General features: G+C 41.3%; 1 protein-coding gene and 1 long non-coding RNA gene across 8 annotated transcripts in view; one reads left to right on the top strand and one right to left on the bottom strand.

Moving 5' to 3' along the window:
* The first annotated feature begins 230 nt into the window (after nt 1-230).
* On the top strand, nt 231-12,224 carry LOC135097094 (uncharacterized). Of its 5 annotated transcripts, none has more exons than XM_063998854.1 (8): nt 231-451; nt 2,572-5,243; nt 6,081-6,250; nt 6,766-6,868; nt 7,136-8,168; nt 8,541-8,702; nt 10,600-10,721; nt 11,558-12,224. In XM_063998854.1, the coding sequence occupies exon 2, from the start codon at nt 3,716-3,718 to the stop codon at nt 4,946-4,948; it is 1,233 nt and encodes a 410-aa protein (XP_063854924.1). In that variant the 5' UTR covers nt 231-451; nt 2,572-3,715; the 3' UTR covers nt 4,949-5,243; nt 6,081-6,250; nt 6,766-6,868; nt 7,136-8,168; nt 8,541-8,702; nt 10,600-10,721; nt 11,558-12,224. The 5 variants fall into 5 exon arrangements, with proteins under 5 accessions (XP_063854924.1, XP_063854926.1, XP_063854927.1 ...); XM_063998856.1 differs by having other exon boundaries at nt 6,081-6,245; XM_063998857.1 differs by having other exon boundaries at nt 6,081-6,240.
* LOC135097095 (uncharacterized) overlaps nt 12,146-21,739 on the bottom strand; it is a 29,009-nt gene continuing 19,415 nt past the window's right edge. For 2 of the 3 annotated variants that reach the window (XR_010265373.1, XR_010265372.1), the window contains exons 2-4: nt 21,245-21,396; nt 14,675-14,779; nt 12,146-12,802 (exon numbers count right to left, since the gene is read on the bottom strand). This is a non-coding gene — a long non-coding RNA (uncharacterized LOC135097095). The remainder of the gene's footprint in view (nt 12,803-14,674; nt 14,780-21,244; nt 21,397-21,739) is intronic. The other variant, XR_010265374.1, reaches the window with a different exon arrangement.

Below are 21,739 nucleotides of genomic sequence, written 5' to 3' on the forward strand. Positions count from 1 at the left end.
ACTATTTATTTTTTTTTACTACTACCTAATAATACCTCCACCCCACGTTTATTGATGTGTCAATTAGGGGCTCCATTACTTGGAGGTCATTAGCCCCAGCTCCCGCTAATGACTGTGGCATCCAACCATATCTAATACTCTATAATATACACATTAGTTGTTAACTATAAATTCATTCTACCTCTACTCTATCACACTCTATCACTACTACTACTACTACTACTACTGCTACTATTACCTACTATTATCTTTATTCTCCATCAGATTTGCATCAACAACCACCACCACCACCACCACCACCAGCATGGCAGTAATAGCAGGAGTAGTGAATGGTCACACGTATGTGGTGACTTCTTGGACTATCAGGCTGCCCTTGTAGTGTGTTGGACTATCGGTCAACAAGGAGACCTGAAAGTTACGTGGTACAACTATTTTGGTGATAGTAGTGGCTGTAAGTAGTAGTAGTAGTTGTAGTAATAGTATTAGTAATAGTAGTTATGCGTGTAATGTCAATATGGTCCATTTTGTAACTGTAATTGCAAAGATTCTCGACTTAGTTTCTTAAAGGCGTGACTTAATTAGAGAAAACGTATATATTTTAAGGGACACTAGACTGTACTTCATTATTCCTGTTTATTGCTATTATACGAGTTTTTTATAGTTTCACTTGTATATACTATTTAAATCTACTATTCTGTGATGTTTAATACTACTAATTATTATGTTTAAGTGGGAGAAGTCAGAGAAAGAGCTATATTTATAATTTTTTACGTGTAAGTAAATTTGTAGGATGCTCGACCTTATGTTTCTTAAATAAGTGACGTAATTAGAGAAAACGTATGTCTTTTAAGGGAGGTTTTAGTATGTCTTCTATATATGTGTGTCTTCATTATCACCATCATCTTATTCTTGTTCTTGTTGTTCTTGTTCTTGTTCTTGTTCTTCTTCTTATTATTATTATTACACACACACACACACACACACACACACACACACACACACACACACACACACACACACACACACACACACATTAGTAGTAATTATAATAGGAAGAAGAGAAACATGATGATGATGAGGAGGAGGAGGAGGGAGAAAAAAATTGTTTAACTTTTATGTAATATTTCTCTAAATATGTAAATAACTATCAGTCAAAAAGCAGAACTAATAGTGCACCATGGTAGTCCGTTAAATTGTTCATCTCTGACTATCGCCATCACCAATTACAAATTAGTTAATAAGGATAAAAGTTGAAAAATATATAGCAATTCTAATTTTGAGACACCTAAATAGTTTCAACATTTTTCACAATATCTAAATAACTAACAGACGAAAAGAAAATGTAGTAGTACACCATGATAGTCCATTAAATTCCTCATCTCTGACTATCACCATCACCAATTACAAGTTATATAGTTAATAAAGAGAAAAACAAAAACAAAAACAAATATATATATATATATATATATATATTATATATATATATATATATATAAATATATATATATATATATATATATATATATATATATATATATATATATAGTATATATATATATATATATATATATATATATATATCAAATTCTAAGACACCCAAATACCTTCAACATTTTTCTGAATATCTAAATAACTACCGGCAAAAAAACAAAATCAATAGTACACCATGATAGCCCATTAAATTCCCCCACAATTTACTTTCAACACTATTCGAAAAGTATATTAAAAACATTAAAAAAAAAAAAAAAAAGCTTCAAAAAAACTCCCAAAAGATGCCAGACAAAGATCAAGATTCAAATTTGTAAACTAGAGAGAGCATTTAGATACAAGATTAGGCTTGAGAAAATGGATGACTCAAGAATAGCAAGGAAGGTGTACCTGTGGATTGAAAGTGGAAGCAAATGGTGGAAGAGGTACATGAGAATGACAGACAGGATTGGCTTATAAGTTGTGTAGGCGATGAGAATGGCTGGGAGGAATCAAAATGAGCGTGAATGGGTGGTAACAAGAGGCAGAGTGGGAGCTGACTGGGATGTGAGAAAATGGAAGAATGAGATAGACAAAGAAGTGAAATGTGTGGGACTGAATGAATGGAAGAATGAGACGAAAAGAAAGAAGACCCTGGAATGGTACAAGGAGAAAGGGGCCCCCAAGGTATGAAAGGTAGTATGATGGAAGCCTGGGCCGTGATCTCTTCCGAGCGAGGGCACAGTGTATGGATGTGAATGCAAGGAGTTACAGGTGGTCTGAGTCCCGCAGCAAAGTGTGCCGGATGTGTGACATGGGAGAGGATGAGACGGTGGGACATGTGGTGGTGGAATGTGTGAAGTATTCCAGAGACAGGAATGAGATGATGCAAGTGATACTGACTGGAGTTAGGGCATGATAGCGAATGAAAGAGTGGAGAAGACAGGGAAAGGAGTGGATGGTGTTGCTGGGACTGTGTAGAGAGACGAATGAAAGGATGACTGAGGCGGTGAAAGAGTTTCTGGAGAGAATGTGGCGTGCCAGATGTACGAACAGTTACTGTAGATGATGCTGTTTGTTATTTTTTTTTTCCCCCTTCTACAGGAGTTGCCGATCCAAAGGCCTGGCTTAAGAGTGATCCCGAGCTACCTGTACCATCAAGATCAAGATCGAGAGTGGATGAGGGCGAGGCATGAAAGCGATGAGGCAGAGAATGAGTATCTGAATGCATGGGCAGCGTATGTGAAGCAGCAGCGGTTGACGAGACGAATGATAATGAATGCTAAAGTGAAGAGTGAAAGGAGCGTGATTCAATCTTTAAGGGAGAAAGGTATGGAAGGTGGCCGTGAATGGTACAAGTTCATGAGAGGTGAGAATATGTCAGGCAGTGTTGGTGTGGAGAGTCTAAAAGTGGAGGGTGTAGTTATAACAGAGAAGGATGGAATCAGGGAGGCAATCAAAGGGTTCTGGGAAGAAGTAGGTGGGGTAGGTGAGATGTTTAGTGTGAGAGAAGAATGTGTAACACTGGAAAGGAAGAATGCAGATGAACTGGATGAAAGAATCAGTAGGGATGAAGTGGAGAGGTGTGTGAGAAGGCAGAAGAATGGCAAGGCAGCAGGTCCAGATGATATACCCTATGAGTTCTACAAGAATGGTGGGGAGGTAGTGATAGACAGAATGACTGAGTTATTCACAACCGAGTGTGGGATGAAGAGAGAGTGCCAAGAAAGTGGAATGAGAGCCGAGTGTGTCTGTTGCATAAGGGAGGATTTAAGAGTAAGAATGAGCTGAAGAACTACAGGCCAGTTGCATTAGTGAATACAGTAGGTAAAGTTTTCAGTGCAGTGTTGAATGAGAGACTGTGTAAATGGATTGAGAGAGCTGGAGTGCTGGGTGAAGAACAGAATGGTTTTCGTAGGGACAGGAGAGCTGAGGACAATATGTTTGTGGTGAATGAAATGATTGAGAAGAAAAAGAAGGATGGGGGTAAATTGTACCTAGGTTTTTTGGATATAGAGAAAGCTTATGATAGAGTGAACAGAGAAATGTTAGGTAGAGTCTTAGAAAAGATTGGATTGAGTGCAAAGATAGTTAACGTAGTGCAAAGTATGTATGTGGACACAAGAGCTAGATACAGGCTAGGAGACATAGAAACAGACTGGTGTGAAGAGTGAGAGAGGAGTTAGGCAGGGCTGTATATTGTCACCAACCCCTTTTTAGCCTGTATACAGAGGAGCTAGCAGCCAGGATGAGAAGAATGAATGTAGGGGTAAGTGTGGGGAATGATAAAGTATGTGTGCTCCTTTATGCAGATGATGTAGTTGTTATGAGTGAATCGGCAGATGAGCTTCAAAGTTTGTTGGATGTAGTGGATGGCTATGGTAAAGACTTTGGAGTAAGGTTTAGCAGTGAGAAAAGCAAAGTAATGATTGTGAATAGATCAGAGGATGAAAGTAATGTGGTATGGAGACTTGGAGAGAATGAGTTGAGACAGGTGCAAGAATACAAGTACTTAGGGATGTGGATGAGTCCTAGTGGGTGTGCAAAGGCAAAGAATGAAAAGATAAGTATGCTAAACCAGTGGGTAGGTCGATTGGGAAGCGCGGCAAGGATGAGAGCAAGTAAGTATGATGTGTTGAGAGAAGTGTGGAAGAGTGTGGCTGTGCCATGTATAATGTATGGTATGGATGTGATTGCATGGAATGAAAGTGAAATTGATAAGTTAGAAGTGGGCCAGAACAAAGTAGCAAGGATGGCACTGAGTGCACCGAGGTGCACAGCAGTTGAAGCCTTGAGAGGTGACATGGGATGGAGCACCTTCAGAGAAAGACTGACAAAAGCCACACTTAGGTACAAGATTAGGCTTGAGAGAATGGATGATGCAAGAATAGCAAGGAAGGTGTACCTGTGGAATGAAAGTGGAAGCAAATGGAGGAAGAGATGCATGAGAATGACAGACAGGAATGGATTGCAAGTTGTGTGGGCGATAAGAATGGCTGGTAGGAATCAAAATGAGCGTGAATGGGTGGTAACAAGAGGAGGAAGAGTGGGAGCCGAGTGGGATGTGAGAAAATGGAAGAATGAGATAGACAAAGAAGTGAAATGTGTGGGACTGAATGAATGGAAGAATGAGATGGAAAGAAAGAAGACCCTGGAATGGTACAAGGAGAAAGAGGCCCCGAGGTATGAAAGGTGGTATGATGGAAGCCTGGGCGGTGATCTTCTCTTCCGAGCGAGGGCACAGTGTATGGATGTGAATGCAAGGAGTTACAGGTGGTCTGAGTCCCGCAGCAAAGTGTGCCAGATGTGTGACATGGGAGAGGATGAGACGGTGGAACATGTGGTGCTGGAGTGTGTGCAGTATGCCAGAGACAGGAATGAGATGATGCAAGTGATACTGACTGAGTTAGGGCATGATAGGAATGAAAGAGTGGAGAAGACCAGGAAAGGAATGGATGGTGTTGTTGCTGGGACTGTGTAGAGAGGCGAATGAAAGGATGATTGAGGCGGTGAAAGAGTTTCTGGAGAGAATGTGGCGTGCCAGGTGTATGAACAATTAGGATAGAGGATGCTGTTCGTTTCTCTTTTTTTTTCCCCTTTCTACAGGAGTTGCCGATCCAAAGGCCTGGCTCAGGAGTGATCCTGTGCCACCTGTACCATCAAGATCAAGATCAAGATATCAGATGGTGAGTCTGCGTACAAAATTGCATCGGAGGGATTGATAGAGGCAGCCACAATTATCCATCATCATCGGCGACACCATGGCTCTTGAGAAGGTAACATGGCTACCATTCTACACTCACATCATCTGGCTATCAACACACATGAGAATGGCGGCGGTGCAGAGGTGTAAATAGGGAAAATAGGCGTATATGTGAGGGCGGGTGGCGGGGATCCTATGGCGGAAAATCGAGGGATGATCGAGGGTGATGCCCCACCATTATTAATTACTCCTTTATTTAGCGATTTACAACACACACACCTGCCCGCCAGTAAGAAGCAGGTGTGGGCGGCCATCTTGAGCGCTAAGGGACGAGGGGACAAGGGGAAATAAGGAAATATGGCTCTAAATGCCTCCTTATTTTATTGTATTTTCGATTTTTTTATTTTTTTTATTTATGGAATTGTGTGTGTGTGTGTGTGTGTGTGTGTGTGTGTGTGAGGGAAGGGAGGACGGGAGTGGGGGAGTTCTTGTGTTCGTTAAGGATAAAAAAAAAAAGTTTTGACGTAAATATTTTCCTTATTTTTCTCTTCATTTTCTTGTGTTTGTTGTTTGTTTTGTTTGTTTGTTTTGTTGGTTCGTTATGTGTGTGTGTGTGTGTGTGTCAGAATATATCGTTTTTATTTTTTTCATTTTTTTCAGTTTTCTTGTCTCAACTGAATATTTGTTTGTTTGTTTATTTGTTTGTTTGTATATCCATGTATGTTTGTCCTCTTCTTCCTCTTCCTCCTCTTTCTTTCATCTAGACCTCCTCTTCTCTCTTCCCATCTCTTCCTCCTCCTAGCCCAACCAAGCCTATTTCTCTCTCTCTCTCTCTCTCTCTCTCTCTCTCTCTCTCTCTCTCTCTCTCTCTCTCTCTCTCTCTCTCTCTCTCTCTCTCTCTCTCTCTCAGACAGACAGACCTCGATGACAGCGTGGTGAGCGAGGAGGGGGAGTCAACCAGCAGAGTGGGGGAGCATGACCCCTACTTTGAACCAGTGGTGACCTTGCTGGAGGTCTTCGTGGTTAGTGATGATGACCAGGAGGAGGAAATGATAAGACTGAGTTTCGAGGTCAGGTCAGGTTGGTAATGGTGTTTTTATTATTATTGTTATTATTATTATTATTATTATTATTATTATTATTATTATTATTATTATTATTATTATTTTGTGAGCTTTTTATTGGTTTATTATTTTATTGAGAAATGTTGTTGGTAGTTTTGCTGTTTCTTGTTGTTAGGTGAGGTGAGGTCAGGTCAAGTACTGATGGTAATTTTGCTGTTTTATCATTGTTAGGTAAGGTCAGGTTTTCTTATTGCAGGTAAATAGTTATTATTATTATTATTATTATTATTATTATTATTATTATTATTATTATTATTATTATTTTCTCTCAATCTATGTTTTCTTTCTTACTTACCTCCCCCTCCTCCTCCTCCTCCTCCTCCTCCTCCTCCTCCTCCTCCTCCTCCTCCTCCTCCTCCTCCTCCTCCTCCTCCTCCTCCTCTCCTTGTTCTTCACATAACTTCTCTTAATTTTATTAACCTAACCTAACATGCAGACAGTGCCAGCCTAACGTAACCCCCCCACCTGCAGGCAGTACAAGCTGTTTCGTTATCACACCTCTGAGTCGCCCCCACAGTGGAAGGAACGGGGCATGGGGGCCATTAACATTCTGAGGAACAAGTAGAAGAAGGCTGTAAGTGATTGGGTTAGGTTTGTGTGTGTGTGTGTGTGTGTGTGTGTGTGTGTGTGTGTGTGTGTGTGTGTTTGTGTGTGTGTTGACTGGGCTGCCTCATGTGGGATTACCAGCCTGATCTGATTGTCTGACAGACAGACAAGAAGACAGACAGACAGATAGATTATTATCACTATATTATTACCAGTCATTAATTCAAATAGATAGATTATTATTATTGTTATTATTATTTTATCACCAGCCATTAATTCTCTCCTTATTTTTCAGGTGGAGTTTGTTCAGCGGCAGAATTAATGCCAGTGGTTGAGTTCAGATCCTCCAAGACACACACACACACATACAGCAGCCCCTCCACCTCCCCACAGCCCTCCACAGCCCCTGACACAGCATCTGACACAGGCCCTTCACAGACCACCACATACCTCACACATACATAAGAACATAAGAACATAAGAAATAAGGGAAGCTGCAAGAAGCGACCAGGCTTACACGTGGCAGTCCCTGTATGAAATATACCTACCTATTTCCATCTGTTATCCCCATCCATAAACTTGTCTAATCTTCTCTTAAAGCTCTCTAGTGTCCTAACACTAACAACATGATTACTGAGTCCGTTCCACTCATCTACCACTCTTTTTGAGAACAATTTTTTTCCTATCTCCATCCTAAACCCAAATTTTTCAAGCTTGTACCCATTATTTCTTGTTCTACCCTGGTTGCTGATCCTAAGAATTTTGCCTACATCCCCCTTGTTATAACCCTTATACCACTCAAAGACTTCTATCAGGTCCCCTCTTAACCTACGTATCTCTAAAGAATGTAAATTTAACAGCTTCAACCTCGCCTCGTAAGGAATACTCCTCATCCCCTGTATCCTTTTAGTCATTCTCCTCTGTACTGATTCTAATAGACCTATATCTTTCCTGTAATGTGGGGACCAGAACTGCACAGCGTAGTCTAGATGAGGTCTGACCAGCGCCAAAGTATAACTTTAATACTACTTCCGGCCTTCTACTTTTAACACTCCTAAAAATCACACACACCACAGGAGCCTCACAAACAGTCTCACAGCCTTCACAAGCAGCCCCACACTCCACCACAGACACACCAGACCCACAGCCCTTCACCTCACCCACTTCCCAGCCCCCAACGCCCCCCCAGCCACCACAAATGAAGTGAAAGGAAGGGACTGTGGCTTCACCCAGCCAGCCAGGACAGCCTACAGAGAGGGGGTAGTCCCAGTCAAGTCACAAAATATAGGCTTGGTTCTTCCTACAGTTTGAAGTCAATGATTGGACAGGTTCTCTTTGTTTACTTGTTATTGTTTTTTTTCTTTCCATTCTCTCTCTCTCTCTCTCTCTCTCTCTCTCTCTCTCTCTCTCTCTCTCTCTCTCTCTCTCTCTCTCTCTCTCTCTCTCTCTCTCTCTCTCTCTCTCTCTCTCTCTCTCTCTCTCTCTCTCTCTCTCTCTCTCTCTCTCTCTCTCTCCTCTCTCTCTCTCTCTCTCTCTGCCCTTCACTATTGTTAGGTAATAATTGCAGTAACAGCAGTAGTCATAGTTATTATTGTATATTTTTTAGCACTCCAGAACAGTGTAGCAGTAGTAGTAGTTGTAGTAGTTGGCAGGAATTAAGTACAGTATTAAATATATTCTGATCTTGATTTGTGTTGCAGGCCAGACAGCTTAGTGGCAGAGCTGCAGGTGGCCCTTGTAAGCTTCCTGGTGGCACAGATGTAGGACGGCTGGGAGCAGTGGAGGTGCCTGATGGGGCAGCTGTGCCGGGCAGAGGGGCTGCTACTGCTGCTGCTGCTGCTGGGGAGAGCCACACTTGTATGGTAAGCTTCTCTCAGTCCTTCTCTAACAGATTAATGAGGTTGTTGTTGATGTATTTTTTTTGTTTTTCTCTATATAAAATTGCTCTCTCTCTCTCTCTCTCTCTCTCTCTCTCTCTCTCTCTCTCTCTCTCTCTCTCTCTCTCCTCTCTCTCTCTCTCTCTCTCTCTCTATCTCTCTCACTCATCTCTCTCTCTCTCTCTCTCTCTCTCTCTCTCTCTCAAGTTAGCTTAGTGGTAGTGGTAGTAATAACAGTAGGAGTAGTAGCATTAGTAGTAGCATGAACACCACACACACTTAACACTCCCAACTCTCCCTTCCAGACCCTAGTAGTAGCAGCAGTAGTAGTAGTAGTATTAACACTAACCACTCATTATTTCTCTACTGGTGATCTTCTGGCTTTCCTTACTGAGTCTTGGTCATCCTCTTTTAGAGATTTTGGTGAAACTTTTGCTGTTGCCTTGGACATATCAAAAAGAGTCTGGCACAAAGCTTTGATTTCCAAACTACCCTCCTACGGCTTCTATCCTTCTCACTGTAACTTCATCTCAAGTTTCCTTTCTGACCATTCTATTGATGCTGTGGTAGACGGTCACTATTCTTCTCCTAAATCTATTAACAGTGGTGTTCCTCAGGGTTCTGTCCTGTCACCCACTTTTCCTATTATTCATCAGTGACTTTCTAAAACCAAACTTGTTGTCCTATCCACTCCTATACTGATGATACCACCCCGCACTTATCCATGTCTTTTCATAGACATCCAACCCTTCAGGAAGTAAACAGTTCACGCAGGGAAGCCACAGAACACCTCACTTCTGATCTCTCAAAAATTTCTGACTGGGGCAGACCAAACTAGTTATTGTTTGCTGTCTAAAAAATCAATTCTTCCATCTATCAACTCGACACAACCTTCCAGACAACTATCCCCTCTTCTTCAATGACACTCAGCTGTCCCCCTCTTCTACACTGCCACACTCCCCTGCCTGTTTTCCCTTGGTACAAGCTTCTCTCATGTGATGGCTCACCCATAATTTTCCTCACATAATGAGTCCTGGCAAGCTTGACAGTGAAGGAAAAGTGTTTTGATGGTATTTGTTCAAGAAGGGATCAGTAATTGTGAGACAGGAAGGAAGATGGCAAATTCAGAAGCAGCCGTCACCCGGGTGGTGGACGGAGGCCGCTCACCCCCAGTCATCCTGCAGCTCACAGGTCTCTTCTGACCAGGAGAAAGATGGCGTGGCAATTAAGTGTTCACCGTGCATGTGTTCCATCAACTTATTATTCCTGTATTTGTCTTCCTGTTTTTGCCCTTAGCCTTTCTCTCAGGAGTGGCAGCTATGCCCAGCACTAGTGTAGCCCTGGCCAACTGTGTCACGGCTGTCTTTGATCTCCCTGTCTTCCTTCCAGCCCCACAGTTACTGACCTTGACTCAAACACCATCACGGCACTCTCTTCCTGTTAAACTTGCCGGGATCCATTGTAATGTTAGGGGTATTGAATGTGAGCGATGAAATGAGAAGGTAGTGGCAAGGGGGAAAAAAGTACAGGGGAGCGCAGGAGAGACACCTCTCTCCACTGTGCCTGACAGTCTCTCAGTGATTGAAAGACTGAGCATAACATCTTCAGGGCACGTGAGTTGCCATGTATGACAATTTGGCACTTTTTCCATGTCTTCTTATTTGAGTAGACATATCATATCTTGTCATAATGAAAAGTCTAGTTTATCATGTATGTGGAGACCTTCAAGTTACAATACAGCCCACTGCTTTAAGAGTTAAATGTACATGTCAATGTTTTCTGTCGTGCCTTCTTTGCTGTGTAATGTTGTGGTGAAACGGTTAAATTCTGGACCGAGTTGTGAGTCATGCAGCAGGAGTATAGGTGTGTGTCTTCCCCAGAGGTGGTAACACGGAGAGGAAGTGGAAGAAAGCTTGGGACGCTCCCATAACTCAGGAGCAAGAAATACACCTTACTGGAAACCTTGTGACTGACAGGTGGCGGTGACTGCAGGAACCAATTCAGGTGAACACTGTGTTTTGTTGCTACACTTGAGAATCCTCTATCCTAAATTTAAAAATCTAAGTTTTTAATTGTCATGTCTTGTCATGTTTTTGTCCCACCAAAAAATTGATTACTAGAGCTTGATTTACTGCCATGGGAGGTATCAGAAATTGGCAAGTTGTCATTAAAAAAAAACGGGAAATCTAAAATATGCACCACTTTCATTCACTCCCAACAATTTTGGATAAGGAATCCTCAACTGTATGTAATCAGAGTATTGTTGAGAGTCATGGTGTGTGTATGAATCCTTATGTATGTATGTGCAGGATAAGAGGGAGGTGGTTAATAAGATTAGTAAATTAGGCGTGCTCTTACCAAGATTAGAAGAGCAGTAAGTGTGAAAATAGTGGTACAGGATTGCAAGAGAGGCAGTGTGTGGGCTGGGTAAGTGCACATGTGGTGCTTTTGTTAAGAGTGACCGGGATGGATGAGTGTTACCGGTGTGGTGTGTTGTGGAGAGTTACTGAAGAGGGTTAGAAGGAATGGTCTGCAGTGATCAGTGTGAAATAAGAGGAGAGGATGCGTTGCTTGAGTTTTTGTTGTGAGATGTGCATGTGAAAGGTGTTTAGTGAAAAATAAGGTTTTTTGGGGAATTTATGGATATAGAAAGATAAATAGATATGAATTGTGGGGTGTTTCAGGATTGTTTGGGCCAGGTGATGGGCTGTTCAAGGGAGTGAAAAGATTGTGAAAAGTAAAATGCCGGCATTTGAGTTATAGAATTAGTATGTATGTGTGATATTAGTTCATGTCTTAGTAACTTTCCATCTTCCCCAAGTTGCATTACTCTTTTGCAGATGTCTGTCTTGTGTTGGCGAACGTCCTGTCTGCAGTCAGGCCAGTAGTGCCATGTTGCAGGGTGTGACATCAGGTGAAGAGCCAAATGGAGAGTGTCTGCAGCCAGTACTGGCTGTGCTGATGCTGTACAAGTGTCGAGCCAGGTGCCACAGCACATGTCAGCTGACTCCACCAGAGTAGTGTCTCTAGTCCAGGATGCACTGCTGTGTACGACTTGTATGTCTTTGCTAATAAATAAATATTTGTGACTATTCTTATTATATATGTGAAATAAATATATAGTTTGCTAACAGTGTGGTATAATAGTGTAAAAATAAATATTTGATAACAATTCATGCATGCCCCAAAGGTAAAAAAAAAAAAAAAACAGGATTGTGCCCTCTAAACTTTTAAGATACCACTTGCACATAGAAGCCCCGTCCCAGCGACTCCAGTGTCGGCTGGGATGGGGCTTCTATGTGCAAATGGTATCTTAAACTTAGTTTAGTAGCCAATCCTGACTTTTTTTTTTACCTTGGGGGCATGACCTGTACTCCCAGAAAGACTATTTGCCAAAGATATTATTGACATGGCATAAATAACTATCATTATGTTCAAGATGGTATACTGAATGTTTATTGTTTTAATGTGAATGTTAAGTGAATAAATACACAACAATAATATAAACATGGCACTTTTTTTTCCTTATTACTGAAGTGCTGGAATGTACAAAACTTATCCCAAGCTTGAATGAAGGTGGTGGTGGTGGTTGTTGAGTACAGAAGAGAAGGACTTGCTACATTCTTCCTTCCCAGACTGGAGTGGACTGGAGAACTCTTGCAGCAGGGCCTGGGAGCAACAACACTTGCCAATTCTTGTGTCCTTGCGTCAACTTGAGTGAGGAGCAACCTCTTCTTTGTGAAACTGCCTGCAGCTCTCGTGCCTCCACAAGTGTTGAAGGTTGCCTGTCGGTCCCGCCATGACTTGAAGGGAATTTTACGTGTTCTTCCTGCTTGAAATTCTTGACACACTCTTCTTACTGCAACTTGACTCTTCCCTGATTGCTTTGTCCCAACGATACTTAATATCTCTTGTGGGGCTTGAAGGTGGTGACGCTCTGCCTCTTTTCCTGGTGAAGCTCGACTCCCTGATTGCAATGGAGTACATTGGGCCTGGCGTGACAACACTGTTTAATAACCAGGTGCTGGTAGAGATTCCTGTGGGCTGTTCATGGGATGATGAAGTGGAAGCTGCACACTTCACACCTACAAGGAAAACAGACCATTAGTTCCTAGATACATGAAGCTTGTTGTATGTGTTGTGATTCCTTGTAATGTGTTTGATAACTGATTCCCTACAAAACTAAGACTACACAAAATATATGATGGGAAAATGGAGGAAGCATGACAAGCACTGCATGGTATGGAACTGTGCTGAGATTTAATATGAAATATGGCTAAATTCCATACTGTCATATTCAAGAAACAAAAACTGAGAGAAAGGAAAGCACCGGGTAGAGAAAATCTGAAAAGTATGGCAGTATAACGTTTGAAGCTGAGAAATGCGCGTTTGATAAATACGTCCCTATTATAATTTAAAGGCAAAAATTTGAAGGATGATGCAGAATAGAAGAAAACACCAGATAGAAGAAATTTGCATGGCATCACAGATATTTCAATGGCATGACAGTTAATACACAAGTTTGAAAGATGAACCTGATTAAATATTTCTGTATCTCTGTGCTCATGAAGAACACAAATAAAAAACTTACAATTTGAAAAGAAGAGTCATTTTAAACTTTGACCCGTACCTTTTAAGTTTATTAATTTTATTCATAGTCAGTTTATGGTTCCAGAGAAACAACAATTTCAAATCTAGCCTATCTTTTTGAAACCCACTGTATAATGAACACGTCATTATAAGGGAAAGAATTTTGTAGCCAAATACATGAGGAAATATTATACAAGAAAATATTTATCAGATGAATAACAAATTAGGAAAAGAACTATCTGAAATAGGCCAACTTTCAGGTGAACTGGATAAAAAAAAAATAAATAAATAAAATAAATAAATAAATAAGTAGTTTAATAGAACAAAGCAGTATTAGAAAAGTCTAATGCAAATTTAGAATGGAAATGTGTGTGTGTGTGTGTGTGTGTTTGAGAAGGGGTTATGTCTTTTTGAGTGCATGACCATTGTTTTGGCTGCCTGACTAGGTTTTTGAGTGTCACCAGATTTTTGAGTGCATCACCAGTTTTTTGAGTGCATCACCAATTTTTTTGAGTGCATCACCAGTATTTTTGAGTTCATCACCAGTATTCTGAGTGCCACCAGTTTTCTTGTGCCACCAGTTTTTTTTTTTTTTTTTTTTTTGTGTCATCAGTATTTTCTGCATGAGAGTGCGTGGGTGTGCATACAGCGTTATTAAAGGTAGGTAAGTAGGTAGGTGTGTGTGTGTGTGTGTGTGTGTGTGTGTGTGTGTGTGTGTGTGTGTGTGTGTGTGTGTGTGATAATGAATAAAGGAAAATAATGACCAATCGTAGTTCACAAGCCAACTGCTACTCAGCACAGCGAATAAGCAGAGGGACCACAAAATAGCAGCCACGGACACACCAATCCAACATGATTGTACGTGCTTATATAATATAATCTTAAATTCACTTCCTTAATTATCACCTCAGTAAGCTTAATCAGACGTCAATCACCTGGACAAACAAGCAACCAACTTACCATCTGGTCAGCATACTTCTCTCACCTGACAAGTTAAATCACTTTACCTGCAGTCTAATCACCCTTGCAGCTTATTCCCTCGCTAAATGCTAAACTTCTATAACTTCCCATCTGATCAGCATATTCATCTCTCCCCTGATAAGCTTAACTACTTAAGTGTTGTAATCACCATCTGTTCAACCTAATCACACCTACCAACCTCACCTGGTCAACCTATATCAGCTCAAGCTAATCACATTACCTAACGTGGCTTACCTAATCCCCATACCTGAACAAACCTAACCCAATCACACCTATCCATTCTAATCCTCAAGTCTTCAACCTAATCATTCACAATCTCACGGGTTACACATTAATTCCACGCACTGAATAATAATTTAACATTCTTTTCATTACCAAACTCTTACCTTCACTCCTTCACCGCCTCCTTCAGGCTTCCGCCACGAGACCGCCGCACCTCGACCTCTCTCTCTCCCTGCGAGTCGTGGAAGGGACCGAGCAGGGCCGCCAGGCTGAAGGAAAACGAGACAATAATCCCTATTTTGAAACACTTCTGCGCCGCACCTCCACTAAACTAATAAGACTCTAAATGAAATTGCTCAGGTTTTCAAAGATGTTTTCATGGTTCTAGTGACAGATTAACACGATTTTTGTATTATTAACAGAAGAAACGCATTTGAGAACCCGGCTAATCATCTCTGTGGCATTCGAAAAAAGAAAAAAATGGTGAGACAACAAATGAAGCGTTTCAGAATACGTAGCTATACTTGTAATATAAGTTCTTTTTCTATCGCTGGTATTAATTTGTGTGCGTTCGTATGATTGCTGGCTTGTATAAGTAAAGTTATGGATTGTTTTGAGAGTTTTGTTAAAAATATCGATGTTTTTTAAAGTTTGTAATTAACGAGCGTGAATGATTGTAAGTCTCTCTCTCTCTCTCTCTCTCTCTCTCTCTCTCTCTCTCTCTCTCTGACTAAATATTATTCGCATGTAAGATGAACTCCCAAAATATAAGAGTACGATAAGTAAATTGATTCGGAATTAAAAGAAGTTTCTGAGAGATTATGAATGAGTGCCAGACCCGTGAACGAGACGACACAATGATTACTGGATTAATATACGTACTACACAGTTTCCTTAATAGATCAAAAGACGAAAAAGAAAAAAAAAAAAAAAAGAAAAAAAAACGTTATTAAGAAAGGTCATTTGATCTTAGAAAACTTATTATACTGATCAACTGATGATGATAATAACAGTGAAGGAAGGAAAATAGGAGGAGGAGGAGGAGAAAGTGCAGGTAATAATATAGCAAAAACGAGATAGTAAATAGTCATAGGAAGTGAAGGTAGTTGTAATAGTAGTAGTAGTAGTAGTAGTAGTGGTGCTGGTGGTGGTGATGTGATGGTGGTGGTGGTGATGGTAGTAGTAATGGTGGTGGTAGTATTATTATTATTATTATTAGTAGTAGTTGCCTTTGCTCTCACCACGACTGTTTTTGAGGTTACAGAGATGATTAGCTCCGTTTTCAGGCATTTTTCCTGGCTTTTTTTTTTTTTTTTATTTACACAATTCAATTTTCTCCTTTTATATTAAATCGATGCTTTTCTTTTTTCCTGTTAATTATTGTGCTGTTGCAGATCGCGGAATAAAATAATGTTTCTTTTGATATGTTCATGTCTCGCTGCTCTCGTTATTCTTTTTTTTTCTTTATCGCTTGTAAAGCATTGATAGTCTTTTTTGTTCTTTTTTGTTCTTTATTAACGTTTCAAATTACCAAGGACAATAATACTTTTTCATCTATTTACATTTTGTTGTTTTGTGACATTTAAATATTCAGACTTTTACTCCGTAGAGTAAAACATCGATGCTTCTTTTTCCTAACTAATAAAAAATGTTCTTTTGAATTGCTAAGTACATATGATAAAGATTTCTTCCAGTCACTTAAATTACTTAAATGTGTGTGTGTGTGTGTGTGTGTGTGTGTGTGTAGTAGAAGTAGTAGTAGTAGTAGTAGTAGTAGTAGTAGTAGTAGTAGTAGTAGTAGTAGAAGTAGTAGTAGTAGTAGTAGCAGCCCTCCGCCATGATGGCGGAGGGCTGCTACTACATGCATGAAAATTAATTAATGCATGTAAATCTTACTTCTAATGCATGAAATCTTACTTTGTTTATTCATAAATTTTTAGGGTAATTTCAAGCATCATAAGCCATCACCTATACCTGTCGTCACTGCTAAGGGTACCGTACCGCCTTGTGTCCTTTCATGCGATTATTAGCATATGTACAAGGCGCGACATACCGAGGCTCAGGTAATACCAGCGGCGGTAAATTTAGTGCTAGAAATCAATAACCTGAGCCTGCCTCCAAAGAGCGCGGCGAGAGACCCTTCCCGCCGGGCCATCCTGGGAGGCTTAGCGACGCGTGACACACACACACACACACACACCAAGCCATGCGTTACATCCCTTTGAGGAGGTGGTGGTGGTGCCCGCGGCGGCTCTCACCGGCAATAATGTTGGCGGCAGTATATGTTGAATAAGAGACAGACAGCCATTTGCAACAAGCCAAAAGCACTGAAATCCACTTTGCATTCAAAACATCAGAGTGACTCGAAGGCTACTAGACTCACAAGAGAAAAAGAAGTAGGAAAAGAAAAAAAATCTGCATGTAGTGTTTGAAAATGTAGCAGAGGAAAAGCTTTGAATCACGGTGCACAAAGACAGCTTAAGAATTGGGTGGAAAAAAAGCTTGCATGTACTCTCCTTGGTTTCACTTTTAACTTTCCTTTTTTTTTTTCATGGGAGAAGTTGTGTGATGGGAGGAAGTCGCATCAGACTGCACTCCTTTTCCCTCCATGTGCTCTGTAGCGGTGTTGTCTTGCTTGTTGTCCACTGTATATAAGGTGTAACGCGAGTTTCTGCAAATACTGAATGACATGAAGGAACGTGTAATTCTAAGTAGGAAATGTTCTATACACATATGCATTTTAAGGCTTTGTTTACCCGTTAGGTTAGAGGAGTTGAAAATGTATGGGACTCGCTAGTGCGCTGCTATGCGTGTGCTGACGTGACGGACAGACGGCTGCATTGCGCAGTCTCGGAGGTGCCACTTATTTAATCTTATTTTTTGCAGGCTGTGGAATATTGCAGTATCTTATAACAAGACAAATTATATAAAAAAGCACGTAATTTACCGATAAGTATTACACGACAACATTATTGCGGTGATTATAAGTACTCCTTTAAAATGCTACGTGGCATCATCACTCAGCTCTTTTCAAGGTCGCTCGGACTCGCTTCCCCCTCCTCCCTCGCTTTGATGATGCCACTTAGCATTTTACAGGAGAGAGAGAGAGAGAGAGAGAGAGAGAGAGAGAGAGAGAGAGAGAGAGAGAGAGAGAGACTTTGGCAGACAACCAACATCTGGGGGCTGCTGCACTGAGGTAATCATGAAGTGAATGAAAAAAAAAAAAAAAAAATTCCCCTACCAGATACCAGATTCAGGAAATATATCTTTCACAATATTTTCCCGGTGAGGAACACGTGAGTGAGGAGCGCTCGCTCGGGGCTGTTCAGTGCAGGGACCAGACAGTGTTCTGAGTCAGAATAATACTATATACGTGTGCACTAGACTTGTATTGTGACACTCAATGACAAGAGTACGAAATGAATGAGTGGGTGACCAGCTTATAATTATGTACTACCTCACCCTGCTACACACACACACACACACACACACACACACACACACACACACACACACACACACACACACAGATAGATAGATACGTGGTGTATTGACCATAACAAGTAATACAATAATAATCAGTTCATGACACATACTCTTGCCTACAAACTTTAGTATCACGATCCATCATGACACACACACACACACACACACACACACACACACACACACACACACACACACACACACAGTATATCTTAACACAATACATTTACCTCAAAGAACTATGGAGACCTTATACAAAGATCACTAAGAGATTGGTGGTGCCTCAGAGAAGCCCTGACCCTGCCTCAAGGAAACGGTTGCCTGCTTTATGACCCGAATCACGACAAGCAAAACCCGTGACAGCAACAACAGGAGTGACAGACAGCACGCGCCGCACTTCATCCAGCGTTCCATGAATTCTGGAACGATATGTCAGGCTCTCTGCCTTCTATTTGAGTTGTGTTGTTTCAAGAGAGGAAAATCAAGACACTTCCGGGGCTACTCTGCCCTAATCCACTGGTAATTTTCCATGCAGTTGTTTGGGAAAGTGATAGCTAAGTGATATATATATATTTTTTAAACTATTACGAGAGCTTCGGCTCCTTCACACGCATAAAGAGTAGCATGCTCACAGGAGCCAGACAACTTTGAGGCACTGCGTACTTGTCCACCAGGAGCCGATGGGGCCAAGAGTGTGAGCGATGTGTGGACAAGTATGTGGTGCTCTGTCTGGGCCACCCCTTGTGGGATTGCCGGCCTGGCACATAGATAAATTGACCTACTTGTATACGTGTAGTATGTGTGCGGAAAAAAACGAATGTAGGAAAACCACAGATATTACGATACTATAACAATGTCACAGTATTGTGTACGTACACAGCCACCAACATTAACCCAGCCACCGCCTTCTCCCGCCCCGTGTGCCCGTCCTTTCCGCTACTGCTAAGTGACTTTTGTCGAAGGTTTCACTTTTACTTTCAAATATCAACATGACTTTTTAATAGTCATGTATTTTTATCATCCGAAACCCATGTATATATTTTTTTCCTTATATTCATACATGTATCATCTATCAGTTCTATATTTTTGTTTTTTGCTTATTTAGAAATATATACTTTTTCATAATTCATCTTCCATTCATAATTCATCTTTTTGGTAATCTGTCTGCACCTGTTTTTCTCCATCTTGCCCCCGGAGAGAGAATAAGAGCACATCACAGTAATTTTTCCTTTCCCTCCCTCCCTCATTTCTTTGCCCTCACAGTTCTCTCCCTCCCTCTCTTTTTCTCTCTCCTTCCCCTTTCCTCTTCCTGATCTAATCCATTCTCTCATAACATAAGAACATTCTAAGAAGATAAGGGACGCTGCAGGAAACCGTCAGGCCTACACGTGGCACTCCCTGTACTGTATGACCTGGCTATGCTTCTAGTGAACCCTCCGTCTTTTTTTTCTTCCTTTTCATTCCTCGCGTACTAAAACCTTATGTATCCTTTGTTTTCTGAACTATTTCGTCTTCAGGCTCTTCCCAACCACAGCCCAGTAACCTTTGCTCTTTACTCCAGTAATATTTGTACCGCAAGAACTTCACATTATCACTGTGCTTTGTAACATTACTGCATACATAACAGGAGTAAACTGGTACAGAACACACATACAGTTAAGAACAGTCACACGGAGCGTGGGAGAAACACTTGGCTGGCTGGCAAGGAAAAAGAGAAGGAACAACAGCCTCATCTCTCCTTTCCCAGTCATGTAAGAATGTTCTGTGGTAAATAATTTGTTCCATTGGATGCACACTTAGCATATCTGAGGTGCTGCGGTGCAAGGGAAGTCTAGCTTGTCTTTTCTTGTCTTCTATCTCATACTTTTATACTTTCAGTTTTATCTTTTCCTTTGTGTAAAACAGTACAACATTGTGACCTAAAGGTGTGTTCTTTCTTCTTTTCCTTTGTGTTGCTTTGTGGCGGCGAGCCGCAACACTCGGGGGTATTGAAGGAAAAAGGAGCAAGGCACATAAAGGCAAGGCAGCGCCGACAAGACTCGCAACACGGGAACCTCTTCTATTCTACGTGGTTGATTTTTTAAAATTTCTAGAAAACTTCAACGCTCAGATATGGCAGTAAGACAAGCGGTATGTAGTGTGGGGTAGGGAGGGGCCTGCACGCTGCCAAAGCCTTGAATGGAGTTTGGAGTGGGGTAGGGTAGGAGGTTTTTCTATTCGACCGCTATGTTTAATCTTTTTCCCCTTTCTGGAACACATATATGCTAGTAAACCCCGTGGTCTCGTGCAGTGTGGAGAAGGCAGGGGCTTGCAGACCTCCTCCACGCTGCAAAGCCTCAGTGGAATGTGGAGAGGGGAGGGGCGTGCAGGCTTCCTCCACGGTGCACGGTGGAGTGTATGAGCACATCCGCTTTAAACTGCAGCAAGAGGCGGAGCAGCTGCCCGTTCATCGTGAGGAAGGAGTTGGTGGTCACCGCGGGAAACTACGAGTACTTATTAAGAGTTACTACTCTGTCATAATTCGGCGTTACATCTTCTTAAAACAAGGGAAACGAGGCGCCAAGTAATGAAGATATTCTGAAGCGCATTGGTCTCTCGTAAGGACTATTTTCAATGGCTACAAAGATGACAAATCGTGTTCTTATGGGGGTTTCTCTCACTGATGATGCAAAATCCTTCCTAAACTATAAACACAGTCATAAAAACACACTTGAACACCATAGTAACTTCCACTAGAGGCTATTAAAAGTTGCCAATATAAGATTCTGAGAAGTAACACTTCCTGCACAGGCGCGGCCAAGACAGCGCGACTCGGCGACACCTCAGGCAGCAGGGAGCCGCCACATTCTACGAAGCATGCAGAGCGTTAGAACAATATTGTGAAACACTTCTGCGCCGCACCTCCAATACATTCAAAAAGCTCTAGTTGAAGTCACACGCGTTCCTAATGTGTCTTTACGGTTCTAGTGACAGATTAACAAGATTTCTATATTATTAACAGGAGAAGCACTCGTATGAACTCAGCTAATCATGTCTGTGGCCTTTGAAAATAGTCGTGGTGGGAGAGCAAAGCGTTTCTGAATACGGACCTGTTAAACTGTCACTAGCGTTATTAATCTGTCACTAGAACATAATAAAAAAAAAATAAAAAAAAAGAGAAACACCCTTAAAATCCGTGTCACTTCAAGTAGAGCCATATGAATGTATTGCACATGCGGTACGGATGTGTTTTTATATATTGCCCTTACGTGAGGCGCGTCCTTCCCAGCGATGGGCGGCTGCTACTCCCCTCAAAAGCCGCATAACCATCGCAGTAATGCCTTCGCTGGAAAGGCGATGTAATGACAGGAGGGCGCAAGGGATGGAGTGTGAAGGCCAGCAGCGCCTCGCAGTAGCCACACTGCCAATAAACAAAGGGATTTTCACCTTAAACCCAAAATTGGTAAACAAACACCAAACAGTTGCTTCAGATATTTCCATGCGTCGTGTTGGTGAGTCAATCTGTAAAGTTCCATGTGCAATACTTCGTTATTTATCACTATTACTACTGCTGCTGGTGTGTACTACTACTACTATCACTGCTGCTGCTACTACTACTACTACTACTACTACTACTACTACTGTTTAACACTTCATGACAGTTAAGTAAAAATCATCCACAATTTCCACCCCAATAGTGATTTGTTCAGGCAGGAACTTTACATATTCGCATCCACTAAATCATAATCAATAAGCATTTAGCA

Source organism: Scylla paramamosain, unplaced genomic scaffold, assembly GCF_035594125.1.
Source record: "Scylla paramamosain isolate STU-SP2022 unplaced genomic scaffold, ASM3559412v1 Contig12, whole genome shotgun sequence".
Lineage (NCBI taxonomy): Eukaryota > Metazoa > Arthropoda > Malacostraca > Decapoda > Portunidae > Scylla > Scylla paramamosain.

What these genes read in the sequence shown, in the direction of transcription:
- LOC135097094 (XM_063998854.1), top strand. Translation starts at nt 3,716, where the DNA reads ATGAGAAGAATGAATGTAGGGGTAAGTGTGGGGAATGATAAAGTATGT.